General features: G+C 41.2%; 1 protein-coding gene across 8 annotated transcripts; it reads right to left on the bottom strand.

Moving 5' to 3' along the window:
* Positions 1-1,327: 1,327 nt before the first annotated feature.
* Positions 1,328-22,630, bottom strand: LOC144526255 (transcriptional repressor p66-alpha). 8 transcript variants are annotated; one of them, XM_078263590.1, is made up of 11 exons: positions 22,465-22,630; positions 13,523-14,046; positions 11,131-11,263; positions 9,455-9,583; positions 9,283-9,360; positions 9,049-9,168; positions 8,524-8,724; positions 6,433-6,694; positions 5,143-5,552; positions 4,183-4,306; positions 1,328-2,542 (listed from the first exon to the last, which is right to left on the bottom strand). In XM_078263590.1, the coding sequence occupies exons 2-11, from the start codon at positions 14,041-14,043 to the stop codon at positions 2,403-2,405; spliced, it is 2,118 nt and encodes a 705-aa protein (XP_078119716.1). In that variant the 5' UTR covers positions 14,044-14,046; positions 22,465-22,630; the 3' UTR covers positions 1,328-2,402. The 8 variants fall into 8 exon arrangements, with proteins under 8 accessions (XP_078119716.1, XP_078119711.1, XP_078119709.1 ...); XM_078263585.1 differs by having other exon boundaries at positions 4,048-4,306; positions 22,433-22,629; XM_078263583.1 differs by having other exon boundaries at positions 4,048-4,306; positions 22,465-22,628.
* Between the last annotated feature and the right edge of the window lie 1,699 nt (positions 22,631-24,329).

The following is a 24,329-nucleotide window of genomic DNA, read 5'->3' on the forward strand; positions in this document are numbered from 1 at the left end:
CTTGATCATAGAGTCTATAAGATAAATAAAATCTATTTATTTTGTTTCTATGGTCTATGTACTTGGCACAAACAACTTATTCTGAAGAATGATAACTATGGGGCCATTATTGATTGTAAAAATAAATGCAATATTGTAGATTGTTGAGGAACAGTTTATTCAAACTACGTCATATCTTGTTTCTTTTGTAAGTTTAATTTGTAACAAAATAAATCACATTTCATTAGTTGATATATTTTGGTATGCGTATAGAGTAATACGTACAATATTGTATTGGAGTAGAAGTATAAAGTAGCAGAAGACAGAAACATTAGTTTGTTTCTCAAAATTGTTCTTAGTATTAAGTAAATGCACTTGGTTGCATTCCACCACTGCTTCTAAGGTGTACATTCATTTTCTTACCTGAATGTATAGAGCAGGGGTCTTCAACGTTTTTTAAGCCAAGGACCCCTTATCTAAAAGAGAGATGGAGCAGGGACCCCCTACTACATATATTGTATAGAATTAAGTTGCATATTAAACTGGGTCTACAATAACTTGTAGGGTGACCTGATGCCTTTATACATACCTTTTTTGCATAGAATACTAAGTTATTCAAATAGCCTAATAATTGTGGGCTTGATTTTATAAATCATGTTTTAATGTTAAACATACATGTGGCACACATCTGTGGATGGCCTTAGTGACCACGCAGGCCAGTAAGCAGTGAGGATTTATATTTGCTAATAATATGTTGGATTCATGTTAAGACTTTACATTTTTGAAATAACTTTCAAAAATTAACAATGATTTGGAGGCCCCCCCACCCCCCTGCATTGACTCTGAGGACCCCCTAAGGGTCCCAGACCCCCTGTTGAAGATCCCTGGTATAGAGGACTCGGATGCCTGTCACATGGCGGATTGCCTTCTGGCAGTCTTGTATGATCATTTATAGTGTTCTTTTCTAATTATCTGTGTTCTCACCAACTTGTTTTTACCTCACTTCCCAACTGATATCTGATCTGCCTTTATGATCAATATTTGCTCACAGAAGTTTCCATTTTCCTTATTGCTTGCTCTTCCATTTCATTTTCGACTTTGGACCTACACAATGGAGGAGTCACTGGCTTTGGACAGACACTGCTATAACTTCTCTGACATATCACTTCTATCACCACTAGTTCAAATCTGTCACGATGCAATAGTTAATGCCGCGGAATTGATTCAACAACCCATGCCTTGATAATATGAGAAAAAGCACTGAAAATGTCATCCCATAAGGGTTTTTTTGTATGTGAAATGTAAAACTAGTGATCCATCATCCACATACAGTAAATGAAAACAAGTGTTTAAAATGTATAATTTTTTTTATTTCTTCAGGAGCTAGGAAAAAAAGTAAAACAAATAAGTTTTAACATAAGTTTGTACAATGAAGTTAAAGCCGGGAAGCAGAGAAATGATGCAATATTAGTGGTACAAGATAAAGATACCTTGTGTGTTCCAGGCTCTTGGTAGCTGGAGATCAGGGCTACATGTATGTCGCATATTGTGTGAATTATAGTTGAATAAATCTGAGGCAAAAACTCAGGCTCCAGTGTGGCAAACTCAGCTCCTTCAGAGTTTGCATTTTCTCAGCAATGACAAAACACTCAAAATAATCTTACAATGTTGACATTAATATAAAATAAGCAAATTACGGATGGTAATTACAGATGAATTGAGCAACAACACCACGCTTCTTCAGCTATGGTGCAAAATGAACAGAGGGGTTAAGGGCAGGCATGCTGTTAAAATGGGGAGAAAAAAAGCTTGAACAAACTCTTCATTTGGGGAAACCACAATATACTGAACATAATAATAATAATAATTAAAAAAAAAATAACTTACTGTAAATACAAAATAAATTTAAACCTTCCACTACAGGGGTGATGTATTGAACATTTTACAACTCAGTTAATTTGTTTTTGCTTAAAATAAATGTGTATTTTGTTGAATGTGAACTCTTGGGTATGACCATTCAAGTTTCAAAAGGTTGGGTCAGTTTGACATACATCATGGTAGGAAAGAGCTTATAAACCCAGAACACAGTACTTGTGTTTTTAATCAAAGTACTCAATGCAAACCAACATTTAGCCACCCAGTCTGGAGGGCAGAAGTACCCAGGGGGAAGCCCTTCAACTTATTAGATTTTTTCTTTGCCCCAATCAAATCAAAATGGTTTCTGCACAATTACCAAAGAACAGCGAATAATCTCAAAATAAACAGAAAATAAGAAAACTAAAACAACAATCATACGAAAGGAACATTTCTCCACTTTGAGAGATTGTATTTGCTGAACAGTCGTCCGGGGGTTGCTGTTGACCATATTATTGGAGCTGAGGAACTTGGAGAAAAGCAAAAATAGTACAAGAGTATTACGTGAATTATTTCCATGTGTTTGCAGTCTGCGAGATCGACGAGCGAGAGGGGATCATGTCCAGCAGGTACTCCCTCTGACGAGCGTCGGCGCTGGCTGACGACTTGTGACCTGTCAGGCTGGGGTTCACGTAGGCCATAGTGACTCCTGCAAACAGGCAACAAAGCAGCAGGTCAAGGTGTGGAGCAAGCTGCGCGCTGGCAGTTTAATGCCTTTTGAGTTACAGTTACAGTTTTTCGATTGGTCAAACGACCGTGGTCACAACTGAAGCCACATGCAAAACTCAAACTACAGTCTGCACTACCAACAGTCACCTGAGCTAAACAGTTCACATCTCCTGCAAAACTCATTCCAAGCAGCACAACAGTCTCAAAACAGGCTCAGCGCAGCCAAACACTCAGAACAATCCTCACTGAGACAACACACACACACACTGTCACTCAGAACACACTGAGAGTAAAAACACCAATACAGAACATACTAACTTTCTCATCTTTACAGTTTGAATAATTTGAGTGATTTCACACAAATCAATATTTTCTATAAAGAAAAGAGCAATTCTTTCACATGAATTTATTTTATAACATAACCAGTTTTTAAGGTAAATCGAAGGAATGAAAATCAGCAGTTTGCTTCAATACATATCTATTTTGTCTGTAGTAATTTACGTAATTACGGGAAAAAAAAGTGTTGTATGTATGTATGTAATAGTAACAAAGAATAATGGGACTAATCCTGCCTCTCTCCAGCATCAGGCCACACATTTTCATCAACATCACATTGGATGTCCTCTCTTGCCATATATATATATATATATATATATATATATATATATATATATATATATATATATATATATATATATATATATATATATATATGTTACATACATACATACATACATACATACACACACACACACACGTATACATATATATATACACTGGTGTAATCAGCAGTGTTTAGAATTCATCAGGCTGAAATCTATTCTGTTTTGAATGTGTGGTTAAGAGTTTTGACAGCAGTGTGCTAGCATTTGAACAAAGTGCTGTAAATCCACAGTGTTGTGCACGTTGTGGTTAAAGTGATGGGATAAGTGTGTTGAGTTTTTAAAACTGTGTTCAAGCGATGAAAAACGAACTAGAGTTTGGTTCACATGAACTGCTGCTGTGCAGACTGTGGTTAGAGTTTTGCACATGTGACTCCAGTTGTGCCCACTGTCGTTTAGCAATGGAAAAAAAAAAACTGTACAAAAAGAAAGCTGCAGTATGATTTGACAAAGCACCTGAATATATAGCCACCCATATCCCCACAACACACAGACGTCTAGACACAAGAAAAAATGACAGAATTTGGTAGTGACAACCAGAGAAACTAAACCACCAAACTGAGGGACTAAAGTAGGAAGGTTGAGATCACTGGCAGGGGGAGAAGTGGAGAGTGGAATTGCCTTGTCCGAAAACATTTCCTCTTTAACTGTATTTTATTTTGTATCTAATGTATGCGATCATACTGGAAGGTAACTTTTGTTTAAGAATCCTTAACATGAAAACAAATTTGGATGTAAGATGTTCAAGGATTGCTTTTGGACCAGACAGGAATTTGAAAGAGAGCCGATGTCAGCCGGCAGGCTGGTATTAATGTGAGTCTACCTGTGTTGCTGTTGCTCTGCTTCTTCCATGCAGTGGGTGAGGCACTACCTCCGCTGACATTCCTGCCGCTGGCGGTTCCACTGCTGCTCACCTTTGAACTCTGGACAGAGCGCAGGGAAACGTGGGCATTCTTACCTGGCCGGCTGACCAAAGCTGCAGCCGCCACTGCACTCTGCAGCTGGGAGGAGGAGGAGAAGGAGTGGGGGACGCCCCTCACCCCCAATGATGAGACACCATGGGACAGCTGGCCCTGGGAGCTCTGAGGGGAGTTCAGAAACAGAGAGGGGTCTTAGGAGTTACAGTTGCATCGAGTGCACAAATGCTTTTCTTTAAAATAAAAAAAACGGATAGATGGCTAGGGTGGCGGCGTTTGAAAACATTTCATATAAACGGTTTCCCAGATTGGATTTATATACTAGAAAATGGGGAAAGTACCTGAACTTTCTGGAGGGCTCCTAAGGAGATTTGTGCTGGGAAGAGACGTGTATGATGGGCTTAAGGTGTTGTCATTTATACACATGTTCATTTGGTCTATAGTTTGTCTATTTTGTCACTATTTCGTTGAATGGTCTTGAATATCGTAGTTACTGTGTCATCTTTTCCTGATTTTTGTTTGGGTGGGTGATGACAAAGCGTGGGGCACATTTGAGATTTGCTCTGCAAGTCAGTCTGGCCAAGAGCCCATTCAAGCCCATTTTTTTTTCCAAATCGAGGCACCAATCACAACTGTCACACGATGACGATAGCGCAGCGACGGCGAGCAGCTTTTTGTTTACATTCAACATGACAGCCACCGAAGCGCAGCAACCCGCTGATGCCGCTGTCGCTGCTACGTCACCCGGATCGTAGGTCTGATTGGTTGAAGGACTCTCCAATTGCGGCCAGAGGCATTTGAGCGGCGTCTGTTGGTGACGCCCCTTTGGAACTGGGGTGTGAATGAACCTTGCCCAGACCCACTCTCAGTTACAACTGAGAAGGGTCTGGTATCAACCAGGCTGGGGGGAGGGGGGGTTCATGTTGCAAATTGTACGTGTTGTATGTTATTAAAAAAAAAAAAAATTGTTATAAACAGAAAAAATTAAAAGGGATTCCCACCTGCTTGACGGAGTGATGGTGAACCATGTTGGCTCCTCGGCTGGCCTGGTGGAGGTGCTGGGAGGATGCTCTGGCGTGAGCCTGCTTCAGCTGCTGGGACACCAGCTGCTCGGCTTTCATCGACGAAGAGGACGAGGAGCTACTGTGGGAGACCGGTGAGGACGTCTGCTGAAAGATACGCTGCTCGATTTCCTGCTCTTGTTGCAGGGCTTTGACAAACGCAGCTTTCAGCCTCTTGGTATGCTCAGCTTTCAAAACCTTTTTTTGATTGGAAGACATGCAGTGTTCACAGAGGACTGTCCCGCCTTTTGTCTTGTCGTGCCTCCAGCGGCAGGTGAAGTCGGTTTTGCACTGGGTGCAGGTGAAGGGGTCTCTGGTAATGGTCTTGGACAGTGCTACACCTGTCTTTCCTGAAGGGAGAGAGATGGGAAACGGACAGAGGTGCTTGTATCGTGTATATAGGTAGAAACAGAAACAGAGAGATAGATATTTAAATCCAGGGTGAAAGTGGGGATGTCCTGACTACATATAGACAATATTTCAATTCCAGCCCAAGGAGATATGAGAAAATTGCTTGTTTTGTGCAACCAGCAGTCCAAACCTAAAAGATATTCAGTTCACTATCATATATAATAAAGAAAACCTTCACATTTTAGAAGTTGGATCTAGAAAATGTTTGACATTTTTACTTAAAGTGCTCATATTATGCTTTTGGGCTTTTCCCCTTTCCTTTATTGTGTTATATATCTTTTTTGTGCATGTTATAGGTTTACAAAGTGAAAAAGCCCAAAGTCCACCCCAAAGGGACTTACCATCTCCAACAGAAAACACTGTTCACAAACTGCTCCAAACAGCTCTGTTGTAGTCCAGCCTTTACTTCCGGGACGAATGTGCGTCACACACGTTATAATGCTCGCCTAGCTGCTAGCTTGGCACTCCCTCATGTTCTGCTTCTGACTGGCTAGTAGTCCTTACCTAGCTACTGCGCATGTGCGACTCCCAACAAAGATGGAACAGAAGTGAGATGCCTCACTCTGTAGCTAAAACAGAGAGCTCAACACACAGGGTGAAAAGAGGAGCTGCAGCAATGTGCAGTACAATAAAAATAGTTTTTTGAAAATTAAACCTAAATACATAAACCTCTAAATACAATTATGAACCTGAAAATGAGCATAATATGAGCACTTTAAAAAAAAAACTTGATTAATGTTAAAACTTTTTCTGTTAATCAACAGATTGATTAACTACAACATGTAAATAAAAGCCATCAAATAAAGAAAAGTAACACACCTCTGTGGATGGTATCCAGCAGATTCTGTACCACTTCTTCCAGTCCCACCAGGTAGATGAACTCATTATTGGCTGCAGAGGGCAGAAAGTTAAACTCTGGGGCAGGGGGCTTGGGTGGGGGAATCTCCAGTAGGGTCTTCTCCAGTTGTTTCCGCAGGGCGAGTTTAGCTGCAGCTTGGCGGCTTGCTGGAGAGTCATTCACGCCAACCACAGACACGCCGCTGCTTCCTGAGGAAGAGCCCTTCAAACTGGATGCCGAGGCCTTCGAAAACAAGCAAATACAGGAAGAAACAAGACAGGTGTGAACATCCAGTTGACTTGTCTAAGCAATACATCAGTTACCAAAGGGCTGTTGGTGTTGTTTAATGATCAAAGAACACTGATCAGACAGTTGGAGCCCTATTCAAAGCTTCTTTGACCATATTAAAAAAGATAATCCAAATATTAAAGAAAGCCTGATGAAGACCTACGTCGATCGCAATGTGTTGATGATTTTAAATGCATATTGCCAAGTAAAATATAGGCATTTTCATTTTGTCACAAACCCTACAGTGTGCCTTGGATTGTGTTTGAAGGAGACTTGCATTTAAGAGCAGATGCAATGAGCCCTCCACAAGATGGAATAAACCGAGTGCACCTGAAGTATCCAAAGATCACCTGTATGTGAAGACCCAGCCGCGCTTCTACTCTGTTGTCTTCACATTAAAGACTGCCACTTCTAGATCGGAATTAAACTGCTATACACAAGTGTAAAATCCGGTGGTTAATATATGTAGTAATACATAGTAATATATAGTATAGCTTATAATACATGTATATCTATGGACCCGTTTTGCTTACATTGTTTTCATACACGGGTTTGTATCCGATTCTAGTCGTGCATAATGACTAAAAGTCACTGTAAATTATAGCCTACAATGATTTCTAGGCAACAAAAAAGTATGCATTTAATTCGACAGTCAACGGATGATTTGATGCACAGACACGCCATCGCCAGCGCACTCAGCTAAACCACCTGCTCAGTCAGCCAGTGTGAAGCTAGCAAGGTCACTAACGTTAGCTAGCTAGCTACTCTGTTTCACACGTTACCTTCACTTCAGTTCTCCGAAAAAAGTTCGTTATGGGTAACTGTGCCATGTTTACCAAAAGGAAGGCTCATTAGGAGCGATGGATGCCATATTTTAAGTACCGTCACTAAAAAAAATGGTTATCGTTTCGTTTGCATGCAAACGGCAACATTCGGGTCTGAAATGTGAAGAAGTATGGCAAGCGCCATAAAGTAGTCCCCTAAACCTGCATGGCCAGCAGGGGGCGACTCCACTGGAAGTCCGATACTCCGATTGTGTGGAATTCTATGAAAAAATTACCCTATTTCTCATATGATTTATTACCTCAGTAAACCGGTGTGGGTGTCATATATATATATATATATATATATTTTAGGGCTGTCAATCGATTAAAAAATGGAATCTAATTAATTACATACTCTGTGATTAATTAATCGAAATTAATCGCATACATAATTAACGGTGCCTGAACCGATACTTTTTAAGAAAGTATGCTTTTAAGTTTTTCTCTTTTACCAAACTAAGACGAGATTAATTGCCTTGTTAACTCATAGTAAAAACGCACTTCATTTAAAGTCAGGCTAATTATTTAGTATTTTTTACTACTGATAGGGCTGGGCAATATATCCATATATGAGGATAGATATCGTCTTAAATTTTGGATATCGTAATATGACATAAGTGTTGTCTTTTCCTGGTTTTAAAGGCTGCTTTACAGTAAAGTGATGTCATTTTCTGAACTGACCAGACTGTCTATTATGTGCCTTTACCCACTTAGTCATTATATTCACTTTACTGATGATTATTTATCAAAAATCTCATTGTGTAAATATTTTGTGAAAGCACCAACAGTCAACCATACAATAACACTGCAATATCGATATAGACGTATTTGGTCAAACATATTGTGATATTTGATTTTCTCCATATCGCCAAGCTCTATTATTTAAACCCTGGATGTAAAACCCATATGTGCATATTGTCCTTTTTTATTTTTACTTGAAAGCACCTGTGAAATACTAACCAGTGTGTTGGCACTACTGCCAATCCTGATGAGGCCTGAGTGGACCATGCCTCTTTGGCCGTGGCTTGCAGGGGCTGAGGTCCTGGAGCCCAACAGCAGAGGAGGGGGTCCTGAGCCTCCAGAGGCAGCCAACTGCTGCTGCTGCTGCTGCTGCTGCTGCTGGCGCAGAGCCTGGATCTGCTGTGGAGATACAGAGATGGGCTAACCAGGACAATGAGAGGGATGACACGGAGGGACATCACAGACAAACGTAGTGGAGGACAAGGGATGGGCATCAAAAGCACCAAGGCAAAGGGCACACACAGAGAGAGAAAGGAAGACCATAAGTCCTAAGTTTAAGTGTTAATTCTTTCCCTGCAGATTGTGCAAGAGTGGAAAGCAGCAGCGAGATGGTACACCTCAGGCTATCATTGCCCTGACAGACAACATTTAAAAACAACAATAAATATAACATTTAGGAAAAAAAACATTTTCTTCCTTCTTTATCTTAGCGTGGTTATAATGTTGTATTTCTCCATGACTCACCTGTGTCCCTCTGACCAGAGGCGGCATTATGATCTGGGAGCCATGTTTGGACGACATCTGCTGGCCTCCTCTCACCAGCGGCGGAGGGATCACTGTGCCTGAACTCCTGCCTGTCAAAATCTGGTCAGAGAAAAAAAAAATAAAAACACCATCAGAAACAGTATAAACTACAGTATGAAGATGCTGTCACACAGATATGCTGCTTGATAGCATGTGTCATAGTAGAGCATTAACCTGCTGAGAGCCTTTATTGTTTGTAATTGTTCCCCGAATGAGAGGAGGAGGAGCCGAGGAGCCGGAAAGACCTGAGGGCTGTGAAGGAAATGGAGAAAGATATTAAACAATGAACAGGATGCTTGAAGTGGAAGGCTGTGTTGTGGGGACATGTGCAACTCTTTGTGGTTACCTTCTGGAGAGTATCCTTTTGTATCTGGCTCTGTCGAAGTTTCTTCAGCAGCACCAGCTTGGCCTCCTCCAGTCTCAGCTCCACCTTCAGCTGCTTAATGATGCACTCCCTCTCCACTGGGCTGCTCTTCTGCACTCCACAGATAACAACATCACTTACACCACTCGCTTTACAAAAGACAAAAAACCCTTTCCAGTGACTAAAGGTCTTTTCAGACAGGGAGCCATTGTCGCGCCCTGTAATTCTATTTAAATGAGAGGCATGCGGGCAGGTAGGGGTGGGCGTGGGAGATCTGACAAGCCGGCGCAACTCAATCCCGTTAACTCACGTTGGGGCTCGTCACACGCACGCCGCAAGAGTTGGATTGCCTTGAACTTTTCCCTACGCGAGAGACGCGCAGCAGGAGCGATTCTAGGATCAGGCCTTTAGAAGGGCTCAGCCACTAATGAGAATGTGACACGGATACAGTGCCTTGCAAAAGTGTTAACCCCCCCTGCTAAATCAGTAATTTCAGTGGATAACACAGACTATATGTATTTATTATTACAACAGTATAAGATAAATGCAAAATATTAAACATATGAAAAACTACGAAAGTCCCTTTATGGACTACCAGAATCAAATGAAATGATAATGAGAGTTGACTGGGTTACAGGTGTATAGCATTGACGACAGCAACACAGGATATTAAACCCGTTTCTTTGAACCTGTAATTATTTGCCCTCTGTCGCTAACAGACAAGTTTGCAAACTCTAACTTGAAGCACTAAAATTGATTAAATAATAATTTGATTTTTATTATTATAATTTTTAGGGGGGCTGAGATGAAATTTAGGGGGGCTTGAGCTGAGATTTCAACTTTGACCAGCAGTGCAAATAAATGAACAAGAGACTGATTCTTGGTGTTTGTTTTCTAAACAGTTATCAGGACATAGACAGTGGGGCTTTTGCTTGTCAGACGGCACAAGACTGGATTTATCGGGTAACCTCACGTTTGAAATGAAATTAAGCTAATGAATAATTAACGACTATGCTTTTTTTCACATGCTGTTGCAACAACCACACCGGATCTAGCTAGACCGGAAACAAAACAACAGGCACGCCGCACACACTTGTTTGGGCTTGCGAGCCGGCCCAAGAGTAGTAGGCTGACGTTACGTTTTGAGTAGATGGCGAGCGCGAGACGCCGAAATGGATGCCAACAAGATTCTGAATGGAAAGTTTACTTTTAAAAAGTTGCCAAATGGTTCCATTGACAAGACCAAAGTCATGTGTGTGTTTTGTCGTTGTGAACTGAGCTATCATCGCAGCACGTCCAGTCTGAAATAACACTTGATGGCCAAGCACACAGCTGATGCCAATTCTCCGCCCCCTCGTCAAAGCCTGGCGACAAAAGCACAAAGCAAGCCGATCCACTTTTCCATGTTGATAAGAGCATTAAAATGAGAAAAAATAATTGGACAAAAAGAAATCTAGGGACATTTAGAATAGATAAAAATGTGCGATTAATTGCGAGTTAACTATGACATTAATGCGATTAAATATTTTAATCGTTTGACAGCACTACTTATAACCAATAACAAGCCTAGGTCATGATTTAAACATGTCTCAGGATCCATCTCAGTAGTATAGTAGAATAATACGCATGACTTCTAGCTTTGTGTACATGTGTCTCACCATGAGCAGGTCTGTGTCCAGCTCCTTAAAGTGGCTCAAGCCATTCATTGGTGGACTGGGCGAGTCATTATCTGACAAGATGATGACATCGTCATCTTCAGGGGACGGAGGGCGCTTCTCCCTTTTTATACTGCTGGACACAAGTAGGACAATGACATTCAAATTTACATCTCAGTATTTTATAAATCTAGCACTGATACTGAATACAGTGAACACAAAACAGCAATATAGCAGTTATGTCAAAATTATTACTCAAATTAAATGTAAGGATGTAAAAGAATATAAATTATGGGGAAAAAGTTATTTAATCCATTTTAACCTCTTCCACATTCCCCTTTTATTTCCTCTTAGGTAGATTTAAGGTTGTCAAAATCATTTTAACACTATCTGATAAATATTCTGTTTCAGCTTGTTCCAGCTCTTTACTGAAGCTTTAGGATGTGAAATATTAAAATTCAAGACCCATGTTTTTTTATGGTTACACCAAGATATTCAAAATAAATGCCTTGTGCATCATAAATACACATTTCCCTAACCGTTAGCCAAATTCAGACATATTTGGCATTTTGAAAACATCGGGATCGCCACTAGAAGTTACACAAATGTTATTTGGGTTCAAACAATGTTTAGCAGCACATTATGAGTTTGTACCGATGGATCCAGTGGGGGATGAGGTTAGGAACATCGTATGGCTATTTGGGGCAAGATGAAGAAGTACACATCAACTGGCTTGAGTTCTAGCATCCATTAGTAATGTCTGTGTTCATGGAGGGTTGATCCGCTCCACTATAACCTAAGAAGTCCAGACATGTCTCCACACAGCTTCTCTTCATGTTGTTGCTATTCCATCAACAGAACAGTCCTACATTCCAAGAAGCAGCAAGGTGGGACTTTAAGCTCCAGTAAAAGGTATTTTAGTCACAGTGCAACAGATGTTGGAGAACACGCATTTCCTGTTGAAACAGGATATTGTGGCAGCGCATTATACAGTACTGTAGGCGTCATTCTACATACCTCATTCAAATCATGCTAAAGGAAATTAAAGCATGTGGGAATTTTGAAGGCAGTCTGGATTAAGCCACACATATTACACATACCCCCCCCCCCCTCACAACACACATAGCTTCTCATGCAAAGCGACTAGATGGAATTTAATGAACAGAGAGTGCAGAGGTCCCCATGTGCTCAGTTACCAGAACTGGTACCTTACCAATGGCAATTGAGGTAGGTACTGGGCAGATATAAAAAGGTATTCCTGAAGAGCAGCGTCTATGTGTTTTTTGTCTTGGTGTTGTTGAGGATGAATTTCATTTTGTGTTCCGTTGACCCCATGTACAGTGACAGAGACAGAGAAATCAGTCATTTGAAAAAATTTCAGTCGAGGAACCCAGATTTGTTTTGGTTGTCTGAAGGTTAATTGTTGGGTTGGCTCTTCAATGAAGACATTTATAGAAAATGCATGGAAGCTAAAGACAGAGAACACTGTATCCAACATAATAAGACCTTTCAGTTTTTGGAATGTTTTGACATGATTTCTTTTTGAATTTGTGGAACTGCATGTCATGACTGGTCATGTGGCCATCCTGGTTGTTGTTGCTGTCCAGTGTCTTGTAGGCCCATATGGGCTGGGCAGCATACTGTACTCAAATAAACAAATCAATCAATCGATCTGGTTTTGGGATTACACAGATACAGATTATGTATTTCTATGAAGTCATTTAAGTCTACACAATGACAACGTTCTGAGGCCTGTCTCTCCTCTCCGTCCTCCTTATGTGTGTGTGTGTGTGTGTGTGTGTGTGTGTTAGTCTCTCCTCAGGGCTTAGCGCCATCATCACTTCCTGTGGATTAATCACTACTCTTCCAAAGAAGTCACATGACCTCAAAGTCATCATCATGTGACACACTTGTGTTTTTTTCCCCCTCCTCCCCCCCTGCCCTCACTGTTCCTTCTACTGTGGAAACCATGGCAACAACCGGCTGGAACTGGTTTGTGACACACGGCTTCATTTTGTGTGAGGGAAGTTTTTAGGGTTCAGGTGGTGAGTGGGGGGAAAATGGAGGTAGCCAAAAAGATAAAGTTAAACATCACCTCTGAGAACAACTACACACCACCAACCCCCAACACCTCTACCCTACACAGTCATAAACAACATCAGGATCATAAAAGTAACTTTAAACATTTTCAGCCTTTTAAGATTCAAATAAAGCGACGTTAATCCTTTTGTATACTCTCATAAGTGAGGTTTTCCCCCAACAAAAAAACAAGAAGCCTGCAGTCGTTCTGCTGTCTAGATGGAAGTTTCCTGCACATTTGCATCATGACTTTTTTTGACAGATACTTCATGTGGCTGTCACAGCTGAAGAGAGTTTACTATGAACTGTTTCTCACCCTCTGGAGGTGCTCATGTCCACAGGCTGCTCTCCCGTCTGAACTTCCACTTTAATGGTGGCCTTCACCTCGCCCGCAGCCAGCATGCCACCGGACGCCTTTGGCTCCGTCAGTCGGACCTGGCTCCTTGTATCCACAGCTGGCTCTGTCTTCACCTTGCTGGCTCTGTCATTGCAGTCAGTCCGATTGTCTGAGCTGGGTTCAACCGTCGTCTGTTGGGCCCGCTCCTGATCCTCCTTCACCGGCTGAGAGGCCAAAGGTAACGCTAAAGATAATGGCGACAGGCTCTTCTCCTGCTCGTTCTCGTGCTCTGATCCAACCATAGTCCGGCTCGGATCTTCCTGTGCCAGAACAGGGTCGGGTTCAAGTTCAGTTTGTTCCTGTGTTGTGGCTTCAGACGTGTCCAATTTAGGCCTTTTGCTTTCACTGTCAGCGTCAGAGAGTTCTATAGACTGGGGAGCAGCATCCTTCTCCAGCGCCCTCTTCTGGCTGCGTGTCTGGCGGACAGCCTCCTCAGACATCCCCTGCAGATAAAGGAAGAAATAACTGTTTTATCTGTATTAAATAATACATTTAAAAAGGTGTGACCAAAAACAGAACTATAATGGACTCAAATTTCTTATAATTATTTATTATTACAAGTAGACTTTATATTTCACAACTACTGTTTTTCGTCAGATCGTTTATAGATCTCGACGTTTCCGGCCGCACTTGAAGGCAGCTTCATTTCGCGGAGAAAGAAAAGCTTTGTTTTGTTTTGTGCTTTGTTGTTTGGAAGCTGTTACACAAACTCCTAGGCAGTTCAGTGCTTGTGTTTCGTGTTTTAAAACTTTCTTGTGGCAGCGATAGAGGCAGTGATGCGTAAGAGTTGAAAGCCGCTGAAGTGTCAGTCGAGTTATCAGTCATTTATAAACAGGTGTAGTTCTGGGGAAGGACAGGCACAAAGATTGCTGGGGCTTGTTCTCATATTGATGTCGATTCAGACGGGAGCCAGATGGCTAAATTGTGAGAAACATTGTCAACGCGTCACCAAAGGTCTATTCATTTCGCTCTCAGCAACCAATGAACCTCCAGCAATGTGTAGATAATTAATGATCGTCAGTGAAGAAATTGGGTTGGTTCAAAATAAAGTTGGGTACAACCGTTTGAATGAAACAACAGAGGTGCACTAGTGCACAATGCTTAAAAAGACAATTTTCTGATTAGAAGTCACATTTTATTCCTGTGATGTTGACAAACATACAGTACCGAGCCATTATAATAATAATAATAATATTCATTTTGCTGAAAAAGTGTTGTTGTGATCGTGGGCCTGTCATTCAGAATTTAGACCAAACTGACCTTGAATCAGCTGTAGGAGACACATGGTGACTAAAATGGCCCCCAGACAAAACATGTGGGATTAGGAAGGTCACATGACCGAAATGTTGACTTGTGTATAATTCCAAAATGTCCAATTATCCAAAACCAAAAACCAAAGGAAGGGAAAACTGAAAAAAAAAAAAAGATGGGGAGTATTCAGTAAGTACTCAAGTTCAGTGAAAAAAAAATCTGAGGATCATGTGAGTTTTGTAAAAGGGGTATAACAGCAAAAAAAAATGCAGCAGTGAGACATTAAACAGGTGGAAAAACATGACATTGTAATCAAATCAGAGTTAAAGGGGACTTGGGGAATATCCAAAATTAACTGGAGCATGAATTCTGTTAAAATATTCATAATGGCCCATGAATCCAAGTATTTAAGTAATTTATGTGTGTAAGTGAAATTATTTTTTTATTCATTTCAAAGAGCTTGTGTATAACCTTCCCTTCCTTGAGTCAGGCACCAGAGAGCACCAGATCCATTATTACCGTCTCTGATATATCCCCCTGTACAACTAATTCAATCCCAACAGTAGTGGAGACGTAGCGATACAGCAGCTCCTTCTGACAGTTGGTTGAGCGGTTACAGAGTGCTCACACTCACAGATGTGTGCACCAGTACAAGGAACATACTGGGCAATATGTCGATATTATATCGATATATGAGGCTAGATATAGTCAAAAATTCTGGATATCTAATATATAATATGACACATGTTGTCTTTTTCTGGGTTTAAAAGGCTGCATTAGAGTAAAGTGATGTGCTTTTCTGAACTAACAAGTCTGTTCTAGCGGTTCTATTATTTGCCTTTAACCACTTGGTCATCATATCCACATTTCTGATCTCAGTGAAAATCTCAGTGTGAAAGCACCAATTGTCAATAATACTCAATATCGACATTGAGGTATTTGGTCAAAAATATCATATTTGGTTTTCTCCATAATCATCTCTAAATACAGACACCCATTACCCCTACAGTGGCTGCTCTGAATCCCTCAGTGTCGGGTCAGAAATGAGAGGAGACACAGGGAGATGCTAGACCACATGGGTCAATACACCTTTTTTGTTTACCTTTATGGTTTTGATAATGGCCAATCTTACATTATTCTGTGTGTATAAACAACCATTTGTGTATAATAGACACCATACCTCTACTCTTATACAGTGTCTCTTATCCACACATGATAAAGTATTCTGCTTACACCTGTACAGTTATTAATATAAACCCTTTCAACGTCAAAATTGGAGGAACTCAAATCTGACAATCTGATAAGCGAACGCACTTCAAGCAGCATTAGGTTAGGTGTGCGGAGGTGGCAAAGTAACAAGGCTTTCAACTTCTCTCTCAAACTCTCCTTTTTCATTCTTTACATAGCTATTTCTGTCACTTTTCTTGTTACAACAATACTATCAACGCCGTTCAGGATAGACTGTCTAAACTGTGTGCACAGTTATCCCCATATTTAAACGTTTAGCACTTCTTGACCCTGAACTTTCGAGCGTGGCCGTGGATCACGTATAAACACTTCTTCCTTCAAGTTCTGACATGGTCATACTTTCTTTACTTTCTAACATAACTCGGCCCTGAAACATGTACGGAAAAGAAAGTGACTCACAGTCCAACAATGTTTGGGAGTAGCCTTGTTTAAGTGCTGCTCATGTTTATGTCCCATTCTATCAATATCGAGAAACTGCAATACTGTGACGTGTGAGAACACTTTATCTAGGTTTCCTGGTACCTTGTAGTTAGTTAGAAAAACATGATGGAAAATGATTTGACCTCAGCTGCTGAGGTAACTCTCAGTCAGTACAGAAATGACCCAAAGTGGTTCAGATGTTGAAGGATCAAGACACAGCTGCACGCAGATGGTCAGAAACCTAAAGACTGTTATGACCATGTAAACAGGTATGTGAATAACCAGGTTTTAATGTTCCATGTAAACCATATCCAGAATAAGAGTGCTTGCTGCGACACAAATTGCCCCCTGGGACAAATAATAATAAATTGACTGATTGATTGACCAGGATACGACTCAAAAATCGACATGCTATCATGCACATACACGCACTCATTTAAATGACTTTGGCCATTATCAAATGAGTTCAAGGTACATGTGCGGGAGACGACCTGTGCTCAAAGTTCAGAATCTCAAACAGAAAGCACAAGTGACATTCAAAGACTGACTCAGACCGTCGTCTTGACACAGCAGAGTTATGCCCTGAATCATATTCATGCATGTATGTTACAGAATCGAGGCCCTGTCCTGCCAAGTCTGCGGAGGCCCTCAGTCTGCCCAGCGACGCACTACCGGAAGCTAGGTTTTTTTAGACTAAAAAAAGGACTACAATTAACCCTTACAACCTACTACTTCTCAGTAACACACACACACTGTACACACTCCTACCCCTCCCCTTCCTGTTCTAAGAATGGTTATGGTGGTGAGCATAAAGCCCACTCAGTATGTCAATGATGTACCTATACACAATCTCATACATGTAGAGTCACAATGCAGCATGTAGAGCAATCATCTAACACAGAGCCGACTACGTTGTTTTTTTTTTTTTTAGATTCTCTGAAATCGACAGACATGACATGACCCTTCCCAGGATTCAGTGGGACACAAAGCACTTTTCCTGAGAACCGGTTTAAACTGGTTGGCTAGTGTGTGTGCGTGTGTGTATGTGTGTGTGTGTGTGTGTGTGTATGACTGAGAGAGAAGCTGAAGCTGGGTTTAACCCTTCAGGTGCTGAAGCAGACACCAGGCCTCCACAGTGACGGCCATTACGCGGTATGTGAGTGCATGTGTGCTGAGGAGAGTTGTGATGGCATTATTAATTCTGATGCCTATAGCTGTGAAATGATACTGGGGGAAGAAGTTAGACATGCTACACCCCCCCAACCTCACATGGACACTGACCCTATCTTTGTAACAGGGGATCTGAATGGCTGACAGGTTTCACATTTCACCTCTATGGCAGTTTACATACATTTCCATCAAGCCCACCCACGCACACACACATATGGTGGATCAAAACACCCACCCAAGAACTTGACATCACATGCAACCAGTGCAAAGGCTCTGAAGGCAACTAAAGCGGAAAGGAAAACTCAACGCTACACTATAAATTCATACTATGTACACAAACGTAATATACATTCAAAGTGACACACACACAGGGATAAAGAGCTACACTAACCATTTCAATATTATACTGTTTTGAACAGATGGCACGTGTGGTTATGAAAGTTTCATGGTACGATTATCAGAATTATCTCGCAGCACAATATTATCCTGTTAAATATTCAAATAAGATGGAAATCCTTGAACAGCATGACAACGCTGTAAAGACGTCACTGTACGATGTGTGGTGGTGGTCATGGGGATGTGTCCTTAAGTTTGTTGGGCTGCTGCCTTTGGCTGTCACTCTTTTAATACATTTTTGTTATAGCAATAGTCTTCCACGAGTAAATCTTTCTGGCAAAACACATTATTTCTACGTCTTTTCCCAGCATGCTGTTGGGTCTTCCATTGTAGGAGGGGGCGATATTTCTGTTGAACGGTATAAAACGGCACACTAGTGGAGATATGTGCTATGATATGAACTTTGAATGCTTTGTAAAGTAACTGCAGTGAAATAAGGTTCATGTTAGGCTGCAAAAGTGCATGGCTTGACTACTACATATAAGTAAAGAAAAATTATAGTTGCTTGTTTACATTACATCATTTTAGCAATCATCTTGCACTCTGCTGTGTGTGTGTGTGTGTGTGCGTATGCGTGTGTGTACTCAGTCCGCATTAACAAAATGACCACAAGGCTGGTCCTGTAACAAACACAATTTGCGTAATCTTATCTTTAAGATATGACAAACAGAGTTTGTACGGCTCTTATATACTTGTAAGATTTAACCAACAGCATGTCAACTGTACATACTGCTGAAAAGTCTGATCTAAGTTATTACTTTATATCTTATTATTGCTCTGTTTGGTTAAATGCTTCACAGGGGGAATGAATATTAAACAGTCTGTGTTTGAAGACTTTTAAAAATTTTTAATCTGATTGAACTCAATGCTCACGTTAACATTTGCAGTGTAATTACATCACAATAATCACTACCACATTAGGCACTTGACTCTCGGCGCCTCCAGTGTAGCTTTCACCAAGTCAGAATAGTACTTTTATCTGATATCAGGTTGCCACTATCAGGACGCCACTCATCCGAATCCACAGTTTATCGACACCTGTCTTGTTTTCTGCCGATTGTCTTTTCTTCCTGCCCTGAGATGGTTATTTATCTAGTCAGTCGTGGATCATGTCAAGCATCAGCCACTCAAAAAGTCTTCAGAATAACTCAACTATCATCGATGTCTGGCTGCACATACAGTATGTGTTCAGCCTTTTATTTACCCACTGACAGACCTTTAACATGTGAAAACATATTTCTACACTGCACCGAGTTTTCAGAAAACTGTGCACCCACGCTATCTTGTAGAACTGCTGCACTAGCAACATATTCTAATCATTTATCTGGTTACATCTGTCAGAATAACAAATGCTAGCGATGATGGTCTCCAAGCATCTACTACCAGTAGTAACAAAACCTTTACGACAAAATAATTAAATCTGTGCTGGCATAACTGAACAATTTAGATTTGGAGCTGATCATGGTTTGCTCAATGACATAACTGATACTCTGAAACTGAAACAAGCCAGTGCTTTATGCAGCAACTAACACCACCGTCTACACAAAACAGGCAGAAAAAGGCAATTAGAGAGCAAATTGCTGCATATATATTTGATGAAGTCATGAAGGCTTGACTAAACAGTTGTCCTGTGACCCTTGCAGTCATGTGCAGCAGCTTAAAATGTGGCCAGCAGACGACCCTTTCCAGAACAGTAGCTGATTACACAACTGGAACAGTGCTTTCCGGAATACAACAAAGCTGAAACTCCTGAACACTTTCTAATCACTCGGCCTTGTAATTGTAATACTATGAATGCCGTCACTCTGGGGTAGATAGGACTACCAGTGGATGAACAACTTCAACCCAAAGCATTCTCCTCTCTTCTCACCAGTGTTAGTCCATCCCTTCTCTAAAAGGAAACCAGTATTTTGTTTGCAGTGACAGGTCATGAACAATGCAACCATGCAACAGATTGCTTACATGCAAATACCACTTCACAGGGCCTTAATTCACAAAACAACTGAGATCTCCACAAAGAGGCAATGAAGTCTTCTAACAGCAGATCACTTCATTACTATACCATCCTCAGTCTACATGGCATGCACAGTACTTGGTTTAAGTGGCTTTGTTGTGCACAGGTCCTATTTAACCAATGATTACTAATAAGGATGTTACATATAACAAAAAGTAGAGCTGCAACAGTTAGTTGATTGACAGAAAATGAATCAGCAGCAACTTTAATAATCAATTAAAAATTCAGTTTCAGGCAAAAATTGACAAAATTGACAAATATCTTCTAGTTTTCTATACACTTAATGGATTGTGGACTGTTTTGGCTTGACAAAACCTTGGAATCTGGTAAACTGGGAAGGCTCACAATTTGCTATCATGTTATAAACCAAGCGATTCATCGAGAAAGTAATCAGCAGATTAAGCGAAATATTGAAAGGAATGATCAGTTGCAACAAAAACAATTACCTCTGAATTCTGTAAAATGAACCAATACAAAAAATTAAATACCTAATCTAACAACTTAAAGCCATTCATTTATTCCTCTATTTGTATTAGTCTGATTATGCGCATACTTCAGTTCAAAGTTGTAGATTAGATTATTATTATTATTGTCACTGAGAATGCAGTAGATTTAAGTCTTGAATAAGGTTGTCAAAAGTAGCCTATCATACTACTTTGATACTTTTTCGACAACAGGTGTTTAAAGATACATCACCGTTAATAATACATTTGATAGTATGGAAAGTACCGAAACTATAAAAATAAAAAATAATTTTCAATCCAACAGTCACAATATTACAAATGTGTTGGTATGTGTTCAGTGACTTTTTCTGTACCAGCATTGTGCAGGTTGTTAATAAAAATAAAAATAAAAAAAAGAGTATTCTATTTTGTTTGTTTGAATTTAAGTCTTGATTTAAGTAGGCCTACATATGTCATAAGTCCTTAGTAGCCTAAATCTAAATCAAAACCAGTATTTCATCAAAAGTGCAATTAAGCGTGATTGATAAGCGCGATTGATAAACTAGCACAAATAAAGTTAAGAGCAGTAGCCATACTGTCTTTAGAACACGATGTCAAATGCTGCATGTGGTTTTCTGTCAACACACCGGCTTCCGTCTTTCATTGAATATTAGGGCTAAAAGCTTTTAAATGCTATCAAGTGAGTACACATTCAAACAGACAATAGACAAATTAGTATAAACTGGTTTGATGGCAGAAATCCGGAGCCTTATAGCTTTGTCCCGAAGCACTGCAAACTGGTATGGGTATAGTGGCTGGAAATGTTAGTGTGTGTGTGTGTGTGTGTGTGTGTGTGTGTGTGTGTGTGTGTGTGTGTGTGTGTGTGTGTTGTGTGCGTGTGTGCCAGTCTGAGTGAGACAGAGAGGGAGTGTGTGCGGTGTGTGTCAGAGTGTGTGTGTGTTCAGCTTTAAGAGGAGGAAGACTACGGTTGTCACAGAGAGAAGTAGGAAGATTAGCTACCAGATAGCAGAACCAACACTGGTGCCCAGGGGCTTAAAGCGAGCGGCAGAGTCCACCATTAACCTTACACCACCCAGTACACCTTCCAAACCAAACTCAGCCCTTTAAAAACTAAACCCAGCCCACACTACATGTGCAACTAGCCGGCTTTTTTTTATTATTGACACCGCCTCAGAGGAGGTGAGCGTGTTATTAGTGAGCTAACATTAGCTAACACAAACAAAAACACGAAGCCAATTTAGCTCGGATAGAAGCAGTTAACGTCTGAACATAACGGCCGTTGAAGACTTTAAGTCAAAGTAGGCTAGTTACGTTAAAACTCCTCCACCCGGGCTCGTCAACATGATCCACACAACCAGAACCGAGCCCGAATCGTTGACCTGGCTGCACCCCGATGCGGGACGACCATCAGCTCAAAAAGCGGGCACAAACTTTTATCCCACAGCCCTAAAAGTGAGACTGTATGGGACTCCCCGGACTGGTTACCTGGGTGTCCCTCCAGAAGAAAGAAAAAACGAATCGGAACTCATGTATTTCATCAACCGGCCCAAGGACTGAGCGTGCCGCCGGAGAGCCGCTGGCGATGTCACGTTAACGTTATAATCCTTACCTCATTTAACGACTTCTAACGCACAGAATCAAGTCCAGGGATCATAGTTACAAGCTGGCACGCGTAAGAAAACGTAAAATAAAAGAATCTTTGGCTGAGCAAGCCCCCCCCTCTCCTCCCCAGTGCTCAACCTTTGGCTCTGCGGAGAAGTGTTACTTTTCAACAGCCCATCAGCTTCTTTATCGTCACAGATAGGTGGAGGAAAACCTGGCTCCTCTCGACGACTCCGAATAAAAGGCTCCTCTCAAACCACTTACTAAAAACTTCGGCTTCGTCTCAGTCAACTTACTCGGTCGCTTTGTCGCCCGTTTTCCACCGATGGTCGACCAAGGAATGTTTAATCTGCAGTTAACCTCGATAAATCGTTGCTTTTTTTAAATCCAGGGGATATCCTCTTTTTTTCGGCCCTCCCCACTGCCGCGTCTGTTGCCAAATAATGCGCCTCAACACACATGGAGCCGCTGCGTCCTCTTAGTGGGCATGCGCACCAGGGCGACCGGATCGCATCATGCCACTGACCACCAAGGGTCAAAGCAGGACGACCCTATCAGGGGCCCCGGGCTCCTCGGGTTGACCCATGACTGTACCACCAAGTACAAAGATCCCCTCCAACACTTCATCTCTCTCTCTCTCTCTCTCTCTCTCTCTCTCTCTCTCTCTCTCTCTCACACACACACACACACACACACACACACACACACACACACACACACCATATAACAACGAGAACCTATACAAATTTGAAGGCATCACACATTTCCCCCAAAACACTCACCAGCATCCCAATTGCCGCCTAACATTCAATAAAGACCTAAACCAGCAACCTCAGGTCAGGACTCAAAATCACTTTATCGCCAGTATGTGCACACTGGATCTGCATATAGGCTACCAAAAATATAAACATATGACAATAAAAAAAAAAAACTTGCAACATGTAGGCTAGAACAAAATCAATTTACACAGTGGGCAAACAGTTTTAACAGCATGTAGCACTAGTGCATAAGTGAAATAGCTACTGTGCAAGGCAGCCACAAACCAAGAATGGTTTGCCAATTGTGGACAGGTGGCAAACCAATTGCCCTAGGGCCCTAGACCCCCAGGGGGCCCTCAAAAGTCCCAGTTTTTTTTTGTGTTATTTTTGGTAATCTGAATAACTGCACCACCAAGATAATGTGTGTCCTTTATTATTCTATAATCTTGTAGAGGGTTCTTGTGTTTAAATCTAGCTTTAAAATGAAATTATTTCAGTTTATATGTTCTTTGAAAAGGTATATACTGACACACAGTAAACCTAAGGCCATGTGCTGAGTGCACTATACTGGATGGAAACCTTGAGGCGACGGAGTGTTTACACTGAGTGTGAGGTGGGGAATTAATAAATGTTTGCACCGGAGCCCCTAATAGGTCATTCAGGCCATGTTGGCTACACAACATGCATTCACATTATATAAACATGTAATATGGTGCATGTTTCTCTATCTTATAAAGTCTGGCAACTCCAGCATCGTATTATCCACCAAACTCAAACTCTGGTCTAACACCAGCAACCTCAGCTTCATGTTTCTCAACCAGAACCTGCATCAGCATCACCTTTGGATCCTTATCCCAACCTCAGCACCACATACATAATTACCTCATGTCTCTTAAGGACCTACACTAGCTATCATAGTGATTTAAAGGATGGTTGCATTATTAACCAGTTCAACTAGGCTTGCAGTTACAGTCAGATCCATACATGCAAGTCCAGAGCATACATGGCAGGGTACAGAAGTGGCAGAATCGTCTCCATAAAGGATCCAGCTGGCTGCCTCTTTCATTTCATCCCTTTAAAGCATCCCTGCAACTGAATTAATCCTCATCCACAAACACCTGAAATGCACATACACACACATATGCGTTTGTAAAACTGTGATCTAAGTGAGAAGTAAACTGAAGTGGGTAGGGGGCTGCTGTTCTCTAACAGGTGGGGGGTTGGGGGAGGAGGGGGGTTGGGGGGTTGAGTGATTTGTCAGCGTTTTTTGTTGCTGTTCTTTAAATGACAAAAAAAAGCTCTCTCTAGATGCTGCTGTGTCATCAGGTCTGATTGTTTCTGTCCTCTCATCCTACCATTCCATCTCCTGAGGCTACAGATTCTCACGTACAAATGCAATCAAA

This window comes from Sander vitreus, chromosome 12 (genome assembly GCF_031162955.1).
Source record: "Sander vitreus isolate 19-12246 chromosome 12, sanVit1, whole genome shotgun sequence".
Lineage (NCBI taxonomy): Eukaryota > Metazoa > Chordata > Actinopteri > Perciformes > Percidae > Sander > Sander vitreus.

What these genes read in the sequence shown, in the direction of transcription:
- LOC144526255 (XM_078263585.1), bottom strand. Translation starts at nt 14,043, where the DNA reads ATGTCTGAGGAGGCTGTCCGCCAGACACGCAGCCAGAAGAGGGCGCTG. An exon ending in AAAAGGATACTCTCCAGAAG is followed by an intron (nt 9,361 to 9,454) that starts GTAACCACAAAG and finishes TTTCCTTCACAG; the next exon opens with CCCTCAGGTCTTTCCGGCTC. An exon ending in ACAATAAAGGCTCTCAGCAG is followed by an intron (nt 9,169 to 9,282) that starts GTTAATGCTCTA and finishes TTCTCTGACCAG; the next exon opens with ATTTTGACAGGCAGGAGTTC.